General features: G+C 32.2%; 1 protein-coding gene and 3 long non-coding RNA genes across 4 annotated transcripts; 2 read left to right on the forward strand and 2 right to left on the reverse strand.

The window, feature by feature from the left end:
* Positions 1 to 4,485: 4,485 nt before the first annotated feature.
* Positions 4,486 to 6,071, reverse strand: LOC146943522 (uncharacterized). Its single transcript, XR_015025589.1, has 2 exons — positions 5,601 to 6,071; positions 4,486 to 4,871 (listed from the first exon to the last, which is right to left on the reverse strand). It is a non-coding gene; the product is annotated as an uncharacterized LOC146943522 (long non-coding RNA).
* A 336-nt stretch (positions 6,072 to 6,407) lies between these two features.
* LOC146943523 (uncharacterized) lies at positions 6,408 to 10,138 on the reverse strand. The gene is made up of 3 exons (XR_015025592.1): positions 8,210 to 10,138; positions 7,597 to 7,716; positions 6,408 to 7,082 (listed from the first exon to the last, which is right to left on the reverse strand). It is a non-coding gene; the product is annotated as an uncharacterized LOC146943523 (long non-coding RNA).
* On the forward strand, positions 6,655 to 7,995 carry LOC146943524 (uncharacterized). The gene is made up of 2 exons (XR_015025593.1): positions 6,655 to 6,732; positions 7,613 to 7,995. It is a non-coding gene; the product is annotated as an uncharacterized LOC146943524 (long non-coding RNA).
* A 2,111-nt stretch (positions 10,139 to 12,249) lies between the features above and the next one.
* LOC146943525 (uncharacterized) lies at positions 12,250 to 13,622 on the forward strand. The gene is made up of 2 exons (XM_085747716.1): positions 12,250 to 12,283; positions 12,805 to 13,622. The coding sequence occupies exons 1-2, from the start codon at positions 12,250 to 12,252 to the stop codon at positions 13,620 to 13,622; spliced, it is 852 nt and encodes a 283-aa protein (XP_085603842.1).
* Positions 13,623 to 14,584: the final 962 nt, after the last annotated feature.

Raw genomic sequence — 14,584 nt, forward strand, 5'->3', positions numbered from 1 at the left:
TTCCCATAAACATGTAATCTAAACCTATTTAAGCAGTACCTCCGGTCAATAGGGGTGTTCGCGGTGCGGTTTGGTTTGGTTTTGAGCAAAAAAGTCATTCAAACCGCGAGATAAAAAAGCATGCGGTTTGGTTTGGTTCGGTTGATTTTTAAAAAGTCATCCAAACCAAACCAAACCAAACTAATGCGGTTTGGATTGGTTCGGTTTGTGCGGTTTATCGCGAGATAAAAAAATATTACATTAACTCTAATATTGCCAACTTGTTACAAAATAAACATAGGACATTTTATTTTGATGTTTATATGATAAAATATTAGGTAAAACTTATATCAAAATAGGTAAAATTAAGAAGAAACATAAGCATAAAACAAATTATTGGGAAGTAAAGAAAACAAATTCATCACTGGAAATGAATTAAAAGAGATGGAAAGGAATTATAATCGAACATGATGGTGCAACGATGGAAAAATCGAATCAAAAGAGATTATTCTTGAGCTATGTAATTGGGCTAGTACATATTTAAGTAATATTCATTATTCTTGCGGTTCGGTTTGGTTTGGTTCGGTTGCTGAGATGCAAACCGCAAACCGAACCGAACCGCGCGGTTCAGTGCAAAAGTCATCCGAATTCATCCGAACCAAGTGCGGTTTTTTGCGGTTTCGGTTTGGATTGGTTTGGTTTGCGGTTTTTCTATTGGGTTGGTTCGGTTTTGAACACCCCTACCGGTCAATATTATATGCAAACATTGTCTTTTAAAACTCATTAAATACATAATGTATGTGATCTATACCAAAATCATCATTTACTTAATAAATCCAAATAGTCCTTTTTTTTATGTTAATATCCTGCGGCACTATATACGTTAAACCATCATATTTTCCTTTTTAATATCACACCATTAAAGACAATCCTTATTTAAATATTCATTTGATTTGTACAGACTTTCCTTTAAATTTAGCTAGCTGCCATTTGTTATGACTCCTATTTAACTATTTGTAATTTCAAATCAAATTAATAACCACCTCACCCATATGACCTTTCTTGAAATTTATCTACCTGCCAATACTTATGACCCCTATTCAACTCTTTGTTTTTTCAAATCAAATTAATACCCACCTCACCCATATAACTTTGCCATCATTATATCAATTACATCAATTAGACAAATTGCACAACAAAACCAAAATCTTTTTTTCTGAAACATAACATTACTATTCTAATATTTAAAAATTTTAATAAAGTCTATCATTATTTCCTTATTTCATTACTCTTCATGCAATGCATGTTTTTATTTTTGCAATTTTTTCACTAATTTCAATTTCAAACTCTTACTACTAAATTCAACTTTCAATAATTAACATTCAAATTCTTTTAATTGTAATGTTCAGACTAATAAAATCGTCCTCAACCAACTACTACCCGCAAGGCTGCATCAAAAAATGAATTACCATGATCATAAACCTTACATATAACCTAATACAAACTATTGACATTATATAATAACTAGCGTCCAGACGGGCACTCCCGTGCCCGTCTGTCCGCTCTTTCTACTGCGCTAATGTATGTATATATTTTTCTATGTTTCTTTGTTTACAATATGCTTCATACTTGAACATTTTATTAAGCTACATTAATCTATTAAATATTAACAATGAACATAACACAAAAACATATCATGAACTAATTGATAACACAAAAGAAAAGAGAGACTAAGGATATACAAAAATGAATAATTTTACCAAAGTTTTCCCTTTTACATGCTACCAAAAACTCTAAATATCTTCATTTTTTCTATAAGGAATTAAGGATGGACCATATAAGTTTCTCTTGAAGCTTCGTTATCTGTTCCATGTAATAATTTTCAATGTTATGCTTTAGTAGAGAAATCTTATGTTGCATGACATTAGATAGAGGTACTTCTTTTGCAGGTGGTCTCAAATCTTGACGTTAGATAGAGGTACTTCTCTTTGAAGGTGGCCTTCAAAGAAATTTTAATGTGGCTGCAAGTGTTGTAGCCAACTCCTACCATAGTCTACTTAAACAAAGACTAAAAACCATCCATTTATGAATGGCAATCCACACTTTATTCAATTCAATTTAAACAATAATCAACTAAAAAGAACACATTGTTCAATCAAAGGGAGCACATGGCATAACTATGAATATTTTTTATTTACACAAAATTGCCATAGCAATACGAATTATTTAATTTTGAAGATCAATCAACTTATTCTTAAAAAGTGTAAATCAAACAATAAAACAAAAAGATGAGCACACTGTTGAAATTGTTGAAGGGGTTTCTTACCTTTTTACCAGAACCATGTGCTCAAAGTATAGTCCTCCCCTCTCCATGTAGAGAAAATAATTTTAAACAAAAATAGGAGGGAAGTGATATTTTTGCTATTTGAGTGTGGTTGCAACAAAGAGATATCATCTCAAAGAGAGTAGTATCATAAGACCACACTCAAAGAAATTCCCATATAGAACATCTCAAAGAGAGTAGTATCATAATACCACTATAGATAAAAGCCACAAATAGAGTGTACCAAATTCCCATATAGAAAAATAAAAGCCACAAATAGAGTGTACCAAATTCCCATATATAGAAAATATAGAATACACGAAAGGATTAGAGTCTTCATTAATGTATTAACTTTTCTAGGTTTGAACTAAAGAAGTTTTGTTTTGGGGTCTATTCACAATGTTCAATTCAAAAGGGCAACGCAACACCAAAAGTATGTGATTTGTTTAGTTAAATAGTTATACTTTAATGTTGTACATTTATATTTGTATAATTGGTAATATATAAAAATATATACTTCAAATTCTATTAGGTTATTAGTAATTTTATGAAAATTTATACAAAAAAAAAACAGTAATTTAAAGGCTTAAACGCACTTTTCACCCCCTAACTTTGCATAAGTTGCAATTTTGGCCCCCTATTAAAAAAAATGGCAAAAGTAACCCTCTACGTTTACCCCTTTTGCAAAACGCCAATTTTGACTTGGTCAAGCTTACATGGCATGCTACATGTGTTTTTTCCAATTAAAAATTAAATTAAAAAGCCAGATATAGATAAATGAAATTAAATAAATCAAAAAGAAAAAAAAAAAGGAGAATGTGAATTAAAAAAATTCTGGAAAAAGGGGGCAATAACATCTTCATCTTCAACCTCTTGATTTTCATAAAATCATTCAATTAAATCCTCTTTTCTCTAATCTCTTCCACATCCATAGTTAATTCTTCTTGTACCTTCTTCAAATTAAAGGGCTCAATCAACGTGTGTTCTAAAAGGTGAGTATTTTTCTCTCAAAATAAAATTTTGAAACTCCAAATCAATTTCCGTATGGTACAACTTCATGTCTGATTTTGTGAATAAATTCTAATGGATCTTTGAAGAAATGAGAGTTAAAGTGTATGCAGGTTTAGTTTTCCAATTAATAAATGAAGGTTTCGTTTTTTTTTATTTCTTTCTGGGTTGGATTGGAAGATATGAAGATTGCTATGAAGCATGGAGATGAAGATATGAAGACTCACGTGCTTTCTGGGTTTAATTTTCTTTTCTTACCTACGGTTTGATGTACCAGTAATTTTCTTTTCTTACCTACGGTTTGATGTACCAGAGGAAGGAAGAAGCGCGGCGAGAGATGGAAAAGGGCGGGGAGGCAAAGAAAGCGAGATGGAGTCGAGGATCTGAGCGGGCGTGTTCATCTACTTCCCTGCTACATGGTCCCGCCGAAGTTTCTCACTATTTCAAACCTAAACCCACCGGTGTCGTTGGAGAAGACGGCTTACCATTACAGCAATCGCATTTTAGAGGAAGGTTACTCGAAGGAACTACTCTTCCTCTTCCTCATAACTACTCTGGTTTTGTTTTTGTTTTAGGAAAGAAAAAATCCGATGAAAGCTCCAACGATCCTTATGAACTTCCCCTTTTAATTTTTATAAATCCTGTTTGTTTTTCACTTAAAAAAAAAATGTTACAGAGGAAGAAGAGAAGAAGACCAAGTGCTTCTCTCCTTAATTCTTTCCTTTTCTTTTTTTTTTTTTATTCTTTTTTTTTATTATTTTAATTCTACATATATACACATGTGGCATTTACATTTATTTTAAATTCAAAAATTAGACAGCTGGCCATTTTTTAACTGATGTGGCGTGACACCTAGGATTGATCAGGTCAAAATTGAGCTTTTGCGAAAGGGGGTAAACGTAGGGGGTCACTTTTGCCATTTTTTTTAATAGGAGGCCAAAATTGCAACTTATGCAAAGTTAGGGGGTGAAAAGTGCGTTTAAGCCTAATTTAAATCATAATCAAAATTTCGCAAGAAAAATATTGTTCAAAATTTACTTAAGCGCAGTAGAAAGAGCGGACAGACGGGCTGGACATTAGTGTCAGATAAAAAAAAATAAAAAGCTAATTGAAATTGAAGTCACTAAATCACAAAGCATAAGCAACATATAGATAAACTCATAACAACCAAAACATTTACAAACATCTATTTGAAAATCAGCCCAAAAACCCGACAAATGTCGGATATGATTGATAAGCAACATATAAAACACCCAATTCTTATATTATGCATGTGAAATATGTTATTCGTTTGAAATAACAAACAAAAACTGAAGGAAAAAAAAAAAACAGAAAAGAAACATAACTGAAATCTCAACTTAACTTAAAAGAAGATAAGAAATGAGAGCAAAGTTAAAAATTTTGTACTATTTGTTGGCCACGCACCGGCCTGATGCACCATATCCATCACAACCTTTGCTCTCTTTTGCTTTTAGTATCAATTTTGTTATCCCGTCTTTGTTTTATTGTAGCGGCTCTCATCCATACTTCTTTTTTCCAATTGTTTTCCTTTTTTCTATTGCTGATGAAAGGACAAAGAGAAACCACTAATCTTATCCATACACATAAGTATGATACTATTTGCTCTCAAAGATGTACATGTTTTCTAAAACGACACTTTTTGTTCAGAAAAGAGAAGTGTAAAAGTTAAAAATCTTGATTTGAAAATACAACAGAAGAATTAGAAGAAAAAACAGAAACAAACCGAGACATGAGAAGGGGGCAAACACAGATAATTAAATTGAACCAATGAATTCAACAATCAATCACATAGCATAATATCGCAGGATTTGAATCAACAAATGAATTGAACATTTTTTTTAATAAATCGAACTAAACAAACAAATATATAAGAGAGATTAAAAACCGAATGAGAATCATAGTCACAGGGACCAATAAATCACATGTAATTCCTTCAAATCAATTAATCAGAATCAAAACTAAATTGAATCATCAAAACTAAATTGGTGTGGCTTATTTTTGTTCAAAAAAATACCCTCAACTTGAAAGGACACGGTTGGAAAATAGGGGTGGTTGTCTTTTTTACTCTTTTAAAATCAAGTTGTTCCATTGTTTTGCTAGAGGAAAAAAAGAACATAGAACCACAGTAATTAACATAGGAAATAGAGATACATGACAAACTAATGTAGAAAATTTGAAGAATATAATCGATGTTAGTAAAATAAAAAATTTGAACAATAAAATTGAAGCATATAATTTATACCAGTGAAATAGATGGATTGAACAATACCTTAACTCACTGCATGTTGCTCCAAATTTTATAGAAAAGCTTTTGAATCCTGACCTCATTGGATACATCAATGCCAAATGCCTTCAAAATTTGAGGTGTGTGATACCCTAAAACTTAAACAATATTAAAGGAAGAAAAACATATCGTTAGGAAAAAAACCAAACAATATATGAAGAACCAGTGTAGCATAATGTTTAAAAAAATGGAGAATGAAATTGATGAAGATAATAGAAACAAACAATTAATACATAAAATGGACAAAGAATCGTTCATTTGCATTGAAATGTTCTTCTGTTGCACATGATAGGTTTCACCGTCAAATCAATCAACCAAAAAAATGGCAGTGATCAGTTACTTTCTCCATTTAAATTTGTATGTTATTTTAGAAACCATGTTAAGAAGTGAGTCTGAGGAATTATCGATGGTTATATTATGCAGTTTAGATTTTTAATTCAATTGGTTAACTGCAATTAAAGGGTAGTTTTGGATAAAACAAAACTATCAAGGGTATTTTTGGAAACTAAAATAGGCTACACCAAAACCAAGTATTGCCTTTATTAATAGGTATAGATTATATTACATCAAAAATTTCATAAATATCAATAAATGGTTTACAAATAACAATCGTTTACTTCACCCGTGCTGACGCACGGGTTTGTTACTAGTGTCAATAAAGATATATTACTTAGGAAGGAAATTCACCTCTTAGTTAGATGGCAAAAGATGCTCTTAATATTTTAATAGATAAGAAAAGAAAACAAACAAAATTAGAAACTAGTTGTCAAATGTATTCAAATGAAGGGCAAATAAGAAATTCAAGAGCAGATATAAATCAATAATCTTAACCACAACCATAATATAATACCACTGTTCAAAAGTGATTAAAATATATTATTTCAATCAATGAATTAAATCAGATTAAATTACCATCCACTTGCAATGGTTTGTCATTTTTGCATCCACTTGCTAAATAATCCTTCCCCATATAATACCCTACAGAGCTACTATATAGGTTAGAAACCTACTATATAAGTTTGTCTTATTTGGATTTATTTTTCTATATATGTTGCCTTTGTTGAAGTGCATTCCATCCCTTGTGCTCCCAGACCTTCATACTCTCTCTTTGGCGTAGGTATGAGAATCACTTGAACCCTTCATACTCTCTTTGCAAAGTGAACTACTGTTGTTTATGCATATCTCATGTTATATGCATTTCTAATGTTGTCTGATAAATCTGTCCTTCATTCCAAGATTTATCTTCGTGACTGTGCTCCATGCTCTAAATTTGTGATGATGCAGGTGGTCCATTGGAGGATATAGATAAACAAAACTTTGTTATTGGTGTGTAAAAATATGTAAAAATCCATGAATTTTTTTTCTATATTTCTTCATTTGTTTGTCATCAGCTTTATGAGTGCAATTTCATTCCTCTTCTTGGTCACCAATCCATAGGTTTGCACAGCTAATTAACTCATGGGACTTCTGAAGCAATCACACCAGTAACACAGGCACAAAAAAAAAAATATACAACAATTTGTCCCAAATGTTTAAATTTTATTTTGAAAGGAAAGATGATTAAAGTGTAAAAGATATATTGAATCTTCTAATTTTTATACAATCTGACCAAAGTGTAAATATAGTTTAACAAAAAGGTTCTCATGTTTATTCAAGAATTCAGTCTATTAGTTATTGAGCAGTGCCTGAAGCAACTACACCAGCAACATGTTATATTCAAGTTTAAATTTTGTATTTTCTATTATACAATGCAATCTATCTAAACACACATTTAAAAGGTGCAAACTGATTTGCTTTAACTATTTGCATTAAAGTTTGCTGACTTTAACTATATTTTGCGAACATTGTAGATGCGGTTTTAACTAAACATTTGAGGCAGAAATTGCGAAGAAAATAATGTTTGTTGTTCAAACATAAGTTTAGAGGTCTTTAATTGCAATTCAAACACAATATATATTTGAACACTGACATGAAATTTTACCTGCAATTCTGGACAGAGTGCATTAAAATACCAGCCTTCATGTGAGTAATCTTGAGACTCCACAGTGAAATGGTAGTGATGCTTCAAACCAGGATTTACCTTTACAATGCAATCCGAGCACTGAAGGTATAGATTATGAGTCACTGATCAAAGAAATACAGGCAGATTGAACTAGAGAAATGCAAAGAGATAGTACATGTTTGGACATTAAAAAAAGACCAAACTTTCCTTTAGTTTTGGTGATATGGAAAGATTAAAACCAAGTGCTGAAACACCTTAACAGTATAAAATGCTATCAGTGATTTTATTATTAAGGAGCAGTTTTTATGTTATATTCAAGTTGATGTTTTGAATTCTAAGCATCTTGAATCAACACTACTAGCAAAACATTTTATTCAAGTTTAAATTGTTTTTTTTATTTTAAAATCTAATCTATCTAACCACATTTAAAAAGAAACAAATTTTCTAAGCAGTGTGTGCATTATATTCAAGAATGGTTAATGATTTACAACACACCAAGAGTCCAAAAAAGGTGCATATAATGTAGAATTAAAAGCATCTATGTTTGCATTATATCTCATGTTCTATTACCAAAATGATAGTTGGTTCTCACCTTACAATCAATTGTGGCAGTGATAAAACTGGTTGGGAAGGAACCATCAGAAAATGAAACAAACCCATAATTTTAAGCTATAATACATATGCACACTTGCCTGCATCATACTAGAACCTTGGAAGAAATTTTAAAACAAAAAAAAAACAGTCCAATCTGTCACCAAAAATGAAATTCCAGATTGAAATTCCGAGAAGGAATACAATTTCAAGATAGATATTGAATTTTTTTTATTTGTACATATACGAGTCTAAAAAACAGATTGTGCGGCAAAACGAAGACAAGAATAAGCTCACAACATACAAATTCACTAACTATAACTAAGATATAATAATAACAAGTTTGTTTATATAGAGAAAAAACACATAATTAGCCTACAATTATATAACAAGTTATTTATTTTTCTTTGATCAAGATGTAGGGAAAAAGAATATTAATTCAAAATTCATCACATGATAATTTGTTAAGTATTAAATTTAACATCAATAATCTTAACAAGAAGCCTAAGAATTACCAATGTAGATTCGTGAAAAAATTGCAATCTTTTATTCAAGTTATTATATCAGATTAAGTTATTATGTTAATACACCACATGCAAGGGTTTGGTTTTTCTGGACAATCACTTCCAAGGCTCTTTTAAAAGCTACAAAGCTATAACCTTATATATGCGGCAGCCACCCTATCAAATATTAAATTAGAGGTTGCGTGTGATAACTGTCAAAGTAGCTTCATGGTGTCAATAATGTAAAGTTAATATTATAATTTGCATTACTTTAATATTTTGGCTAAAATGCACTTTTGGCCCCTATGTTTGGCTCCGTAGCAATTTTGGCCCCCTATTAAAAAAAAACAACTTTCCAGCCCCCCAACTTCACCCTCTTTTGCAACTCAGTGGCCCCCTCATATTTTGACTCGGTCAAAGATCATGTGGCCCTTAGATGGACGCCACGTGGCATATAATAAATTAAAATTAAAAAAAAAAACCAATTAATTATTTACATAATTAAATAAATATAAAAAAAATAAAAAATTGGAAAAGGAGAATCAAACACAGCAACATCATCATCTTCATCTCCTTCTCATTCATGTTGTTCTTCAATCAACAAGAAAAAGATAATCAAACAAAACAAACCCAATAACAACAACAGTTCCAACAATTTCAACAAATCTACAAAAAATCAACAAACATAAAAAAATTCAAAACTCACAGAAATCCCAAATTAACTTCCCAGAAATATGAATTCTGGGTTTGTTCTCAACACCAGAACCACAACAACATTCTCCTCTGCTACATCTTCATCATCACTTATTCACGACTACCTCTCTTTCCTACCACCGCCATTCACTGCGTCACTATCGTCGTCGTCGTTCATCCCCCACCGTATTAGTTTGCTGTCTTCATTAGTTGGGTGATTTAAAAGTGGAGACAGTGTGCAGAGACAGTCATCGTGGCGGAGAGGCAGATCTGGGGATGGAGTTGTTTTGGGTTTACGAAATCCTGGCCTCGATCATTTTTTTTATGTTTTAGATTGAAGAATGGGGAAATTACGTTTTTTTTTTACTTTGAGCAAATTGGGTCTTAGAAACATAGTGTGGGTTATCTATTTGTTTTGAAATTTCATTGTAAGATGAGATATAGTTGTTATGAAATATGCAAAGAAAGTGTTCAATTAGTTTGGATGAATATGAGAGAAGCAGTGGGTGGTGTTTGTTGATGGTGAAGCTTAGAGAAAGAATGGGAAATGAAGGCTGCAAACAAAATTAAAGAATTGACGCATCTGGAGATGGTGGGTGGTGGAGGTGATGAAGAAGAACCTTAACTTAAAATTATTGGTTTTTTAAAATTATTTGTTTATTTTTTTAGGGGATATGAATTTGAACGTGATTATGAGGACGATTGCTGGGAAAAGATACTCAAATGAAAGTGGTGATGAGAGAGAAATGAGAATACCTTTTTATTTTATTTTTTCATATTTATTTAATTATGTAAATAATTAATTGGTTTTTTTTTAATTTTAATTTATTATATACCACGTGGCGTCCATCTAAGGGCCACATGATCTTTGACCGAGTCAAAATAGGAGGGGGCCACTGAGTTGCAAAAGGGGGTGAAGTTGGGGGGCTGGAAAGTTGTTTTTTTTAATAGGGGGCCAAAATTGCTACGGAGCCAAACATAGGGGGCCAAAAGTGTATTTTAGCCTAATATTTTATAGGGTGGCTGCTGCATATCTATAAGATTATAGTATTGTAGGTATCACAAAAGGCGTTGCAAGTGGTTGTACATAAAAACAAAAGCCTAGCAAGTCGTTGAATAAAATATTGCATATTTAAACACAACTTTTCACATGGATTTTTCATTTGATTTGTTGGACTTTTCATTAGGACCTAGCTCCGTCCCTCTACTTAACCTATTATGTTAAGTTACAACCTATTGCATAGATTTACTGTTTCAACAACAACAACGATCAACGAGAGAAGATGTGATGATCTGAAACACACAAAATAGGGTTAGCGACGGCTGATTTGGTTCTTCCTCAACCGGTACCTTTATGCCTCAAGTTCTCTTCAGATGGGGAGAAGAGAGAGTTTGCCGTGTACGTTATATTGGGGACCATAGCCTCTTTTATATTGGATGGCCATTAGGGTTTCCCATTATTCCGTTAATGGGCCATCCGGACATCCACTCATTGAGTCCATATCAACTAATTAAATATTTAATTAATTATCCAATTAGAAACCTAATAGCCTTATTACTTAATTTGATCGATTATGGCTCACAATTGATAATAGCCTTATCTCTTATGTATTAAAGTTAACCCGGGTGTTAACTGTTGTCCTAATTTTAACCTAAATTCTATGCTTACTTTTAATTAAACCTATTGAATTTGATTAATTTAATTAATTTAATCAAAATCTTATTTTCAAACGGAGATATCTCTTATCTGTTATTTATTGAAGTTAACCCGGACGCTAACTCTTACCCTAATTTTAACCTAAATTCTATGCTTACTTTTACTGTATTACCCCTGTTTAATTAAACCTATTGAATTTAATTAATTTAATCAAAATCTTATTTTCAAACGGAAAAATCTCTTATCTCTTATTTATTAAAGTTAACCCGGACGCTAACTGTTTCATCCTATAATCGTTGCTCCTATTTTCAACTCATTTTTGCTACTTTGTTTTTACTAAACGGAGTCCATCCTATAACAGTTTCCTCCTATTTTGTTTCCCTGCTCCTAATTTGTTTGCAAGATAAACAATAACAAATATATACTACTAAATCTTAAGGTGTGACGGTACTTGAAATTTTTAGAAATTGGAACTTTAGAATATAATTGTTCTTGAATGTATGATTTAGGGTATCTCTATCACCCCTAATTTCCCAAACGTTGTTAGCTTCTACTTGGAAATAGGAATAAAACTTAATAGACTGATCAATACAATATGCTATATTTATTATTATAAAAAAAATATGAGTGGATGGTAAGAAAAAAGAGAACATGAGTGGACCTTTAATTAAAAAAATAAAATTTAGTATAAGTGAACCAAGTGGGGCTTTTTTTCCAATCTGCCCTAGTTGTGAAACTTTAATACCAATATGCCCTAGTTGAAAAAAAAACACCAAAATGCCTTAGTTAAGATGAACTAGTACGAGTACGCCATTTCATTTGGCGGACTTGTGGCCATGAGTATGCCATTTCAAATGGCGGACTCGTGAAGCTTTTTTAACTTTTTTTTTTCGTTTTTTCTATTTTTTTTGGTTGTTTTATATTATTTATTTATTTTATCAATTTTAATTAACATAAAAACATAAATTAAAAAATATGGAAAAAAATTCTAATAAAATGCTTAGTAAAATATTACAACAATAAAAATTAATTGACAGGATATAAAATGAATAACATAAAATTAGTTAACAATAAATTATTAATTAACATTAAAACATAACATAAAATGCATAAAAATATAAAATATAAAAATTATTATGACAAATAAAAAACTAAAAATGTCCATCAGTGCCACATCCCCTACGTCTAATGTCACGAACAGGATATCGTGGTTCTTCCGGTTGTATGTTGTCGATAGATGATTGTACTGAAGAACTGCCTCCTTGAAGTATTCCATTAAATGACTGAAAAAATCCTCTTTCAACTTCAGTACCGTCTTGACGCCATACTTCGCGTAGAAAATCGTGATCGGCTGTGCCCCATGTAGCGTTTAATGATGGACTGGAAAAATTAAAATTATGCGCCGGTGTGAAGTTATTATGTGGTTGGGTTTGTTGTGTAAAATGAAGGTTGAAATGTTCTTGGGGTGTTTGGTTTGCATAGAAGCTTTGCGGGGTTTGGTTTGGGTAGAAACTTTGGGGTGTTTGGTTTGTGATGAATTGGTTTCGTGGAGTTTGGTATGTGTAGAAATTTTGAGGGGTTTGATTTGCATTGAATTGATTTTGGGAGGTTTGACCTGTGTAGATGTTTTGGGGAGTATGGTTTGGATAGAATTGATGATATGAGTTTTGGGGGTTTTGGTTTGGGTAGAAGTTTTGGGGGGTTTGGTTTGTGCATGTGCCATAAGTTTGGTTTGCAATGTAGGTTATGCATTGAACGAGCCTACATTCAAATATTACCGCAACAAAATCCGAGGGGAAAATGAAGAAGCTGTGAAGTGGCTAGACAAAATACCCAAAGAAAAATGGACACAGGTATATGACAAAGGTGTACGCTGGGGTCACATGACCTCTAACCTTGCAGAGTCGATGAACAATGTGTTCAAGGGTATTCGCAACCTCCCTAAAACTGCTTTGGTGAAGTCAACCTATTATAGGCTTGCATCACTTTTTGCAGAGCGAGGAGAGAACGCGAATATCAGGTTAAAGACTAATCAAGCTTATACCGAGCATTGCATGAACACAATTAAAGCCGAAGTGATTAAGTCCCACATTCACGAAGTCAATCAATTTGATCGAGAAATGCATACTTTTTCTGTCCGCGAAACTGTCGACCACAAGGAGGGAAGGCCAAAGGGAACTTTCAAGGTCGACTTGCATGCAGAGTGGTGTGATTGTGGGAAATTTCAGGCTTTCCATATGCCTTGTTCACATGTCATAGCTGCTTGTTCCAGTGTTAATCATGACTACCGAAGATATATCCATCAAGTTTACAGCAGTGATCATGTATTCAACATGTACAATACCAGGTTTGAAGTAATTCAACACCCTTCATATTGGATCCCATACGAAGGGGAAATTCTCTGCCACGATGAGACAAAGCGAAGAGTGAAAAAAGGTCGTCCAAATAGTACTCGCATTAAGACTGAAATGGACGCGGTGGAAAGAAACCCAAGAAAATGTGGAAGGTGTCGTGAGACCGGACACTCACGAAAAAATTGTCCTCTTACTAGACAAAACTAGTTATTTTTTGTGTAATTGATATTTTATATGGTGCTATCTTTTAATGTAATAAATATTATTGTTGTAATATTTTACTAAGCATTTTATTAGACTTTTTTTTCCATATTTTTTAATTTATGTTTTTATGTTAATTAAAATTGATAAAATAAATAAATAATATAAAACAACCAAAAAAAATAGAAAAAACGAAAAAAAAAAGTTAAAAAAGCTTCACGAGTCCGCCATTTGAAATGGCATACTCATGGCCACAAGTCCGCCAAATGAAATGGCGTACTCGTACTAGTTCATGTTAACTAGGGCATTTTGGTATTTTTTTTTCAACTAGGGCATATTGGTATTAAAGTTTCACAACTAGAGCAAATTGGAAAAAAAGCCACCAAGTGGATATGAAAGCATGGGTGACGAACGGTTAATATGCACATCGTTGAACTTTTCACATGCATATTTAAAAACAAAAGCCTAGCAAGTCGTTGATTTTTCATTTCACAACTTTTCATTAGAAACAATGGTTAAATTTCAAAAAAAAAAAAACAGATAGATGTTCTTCATTCATTAAAAGCATATGAAAAAATTCTACAAATCAAATACTACGGGACGCTAGATTTTCTTTGTGTGATGCTAAAGAACAGGAAACTCAACACGTGTATCTTAAAATAAGGATCAGAATGAGTTAATCAGGAATGAAACTCAGGACAAGAACAAAACTCAGTTAAAAATCATTTTAAAAGAAACAGGGAGATATAACAAAGCAAAGGGGGTATATATCTATAACAATAAATCACAGAGCAAAGTTAAAGAAGAAATAAAGGGATAGATTTTTATTACCAGCAAGCTCCATGGAAGCAAAGAGAGTTAAAAAATATCATTAAACATGCCAGTTTTTTCCCATGATGGGAGAAGCCGCATTGACTTGTAATAGCCAGCCAGTTTTTTCATTTTTACACTTGTACCCAATTATTGTA

This window comes from Medicago sativa, chromosome 2 (genome assembly GCF_051527215.1).
Source record: "Medicago sativa cultivar Bolivia chromosome 2, Bolivia_mono, whole genome shotgun sequence".
Taxonomy (NCBI): domain Eukaryota; kingdom Viridiplantae; phylum Streptophyta; class Magnoliopsida; order Fabales; family Fabaceae; genus Medicago; species Medicago sativa.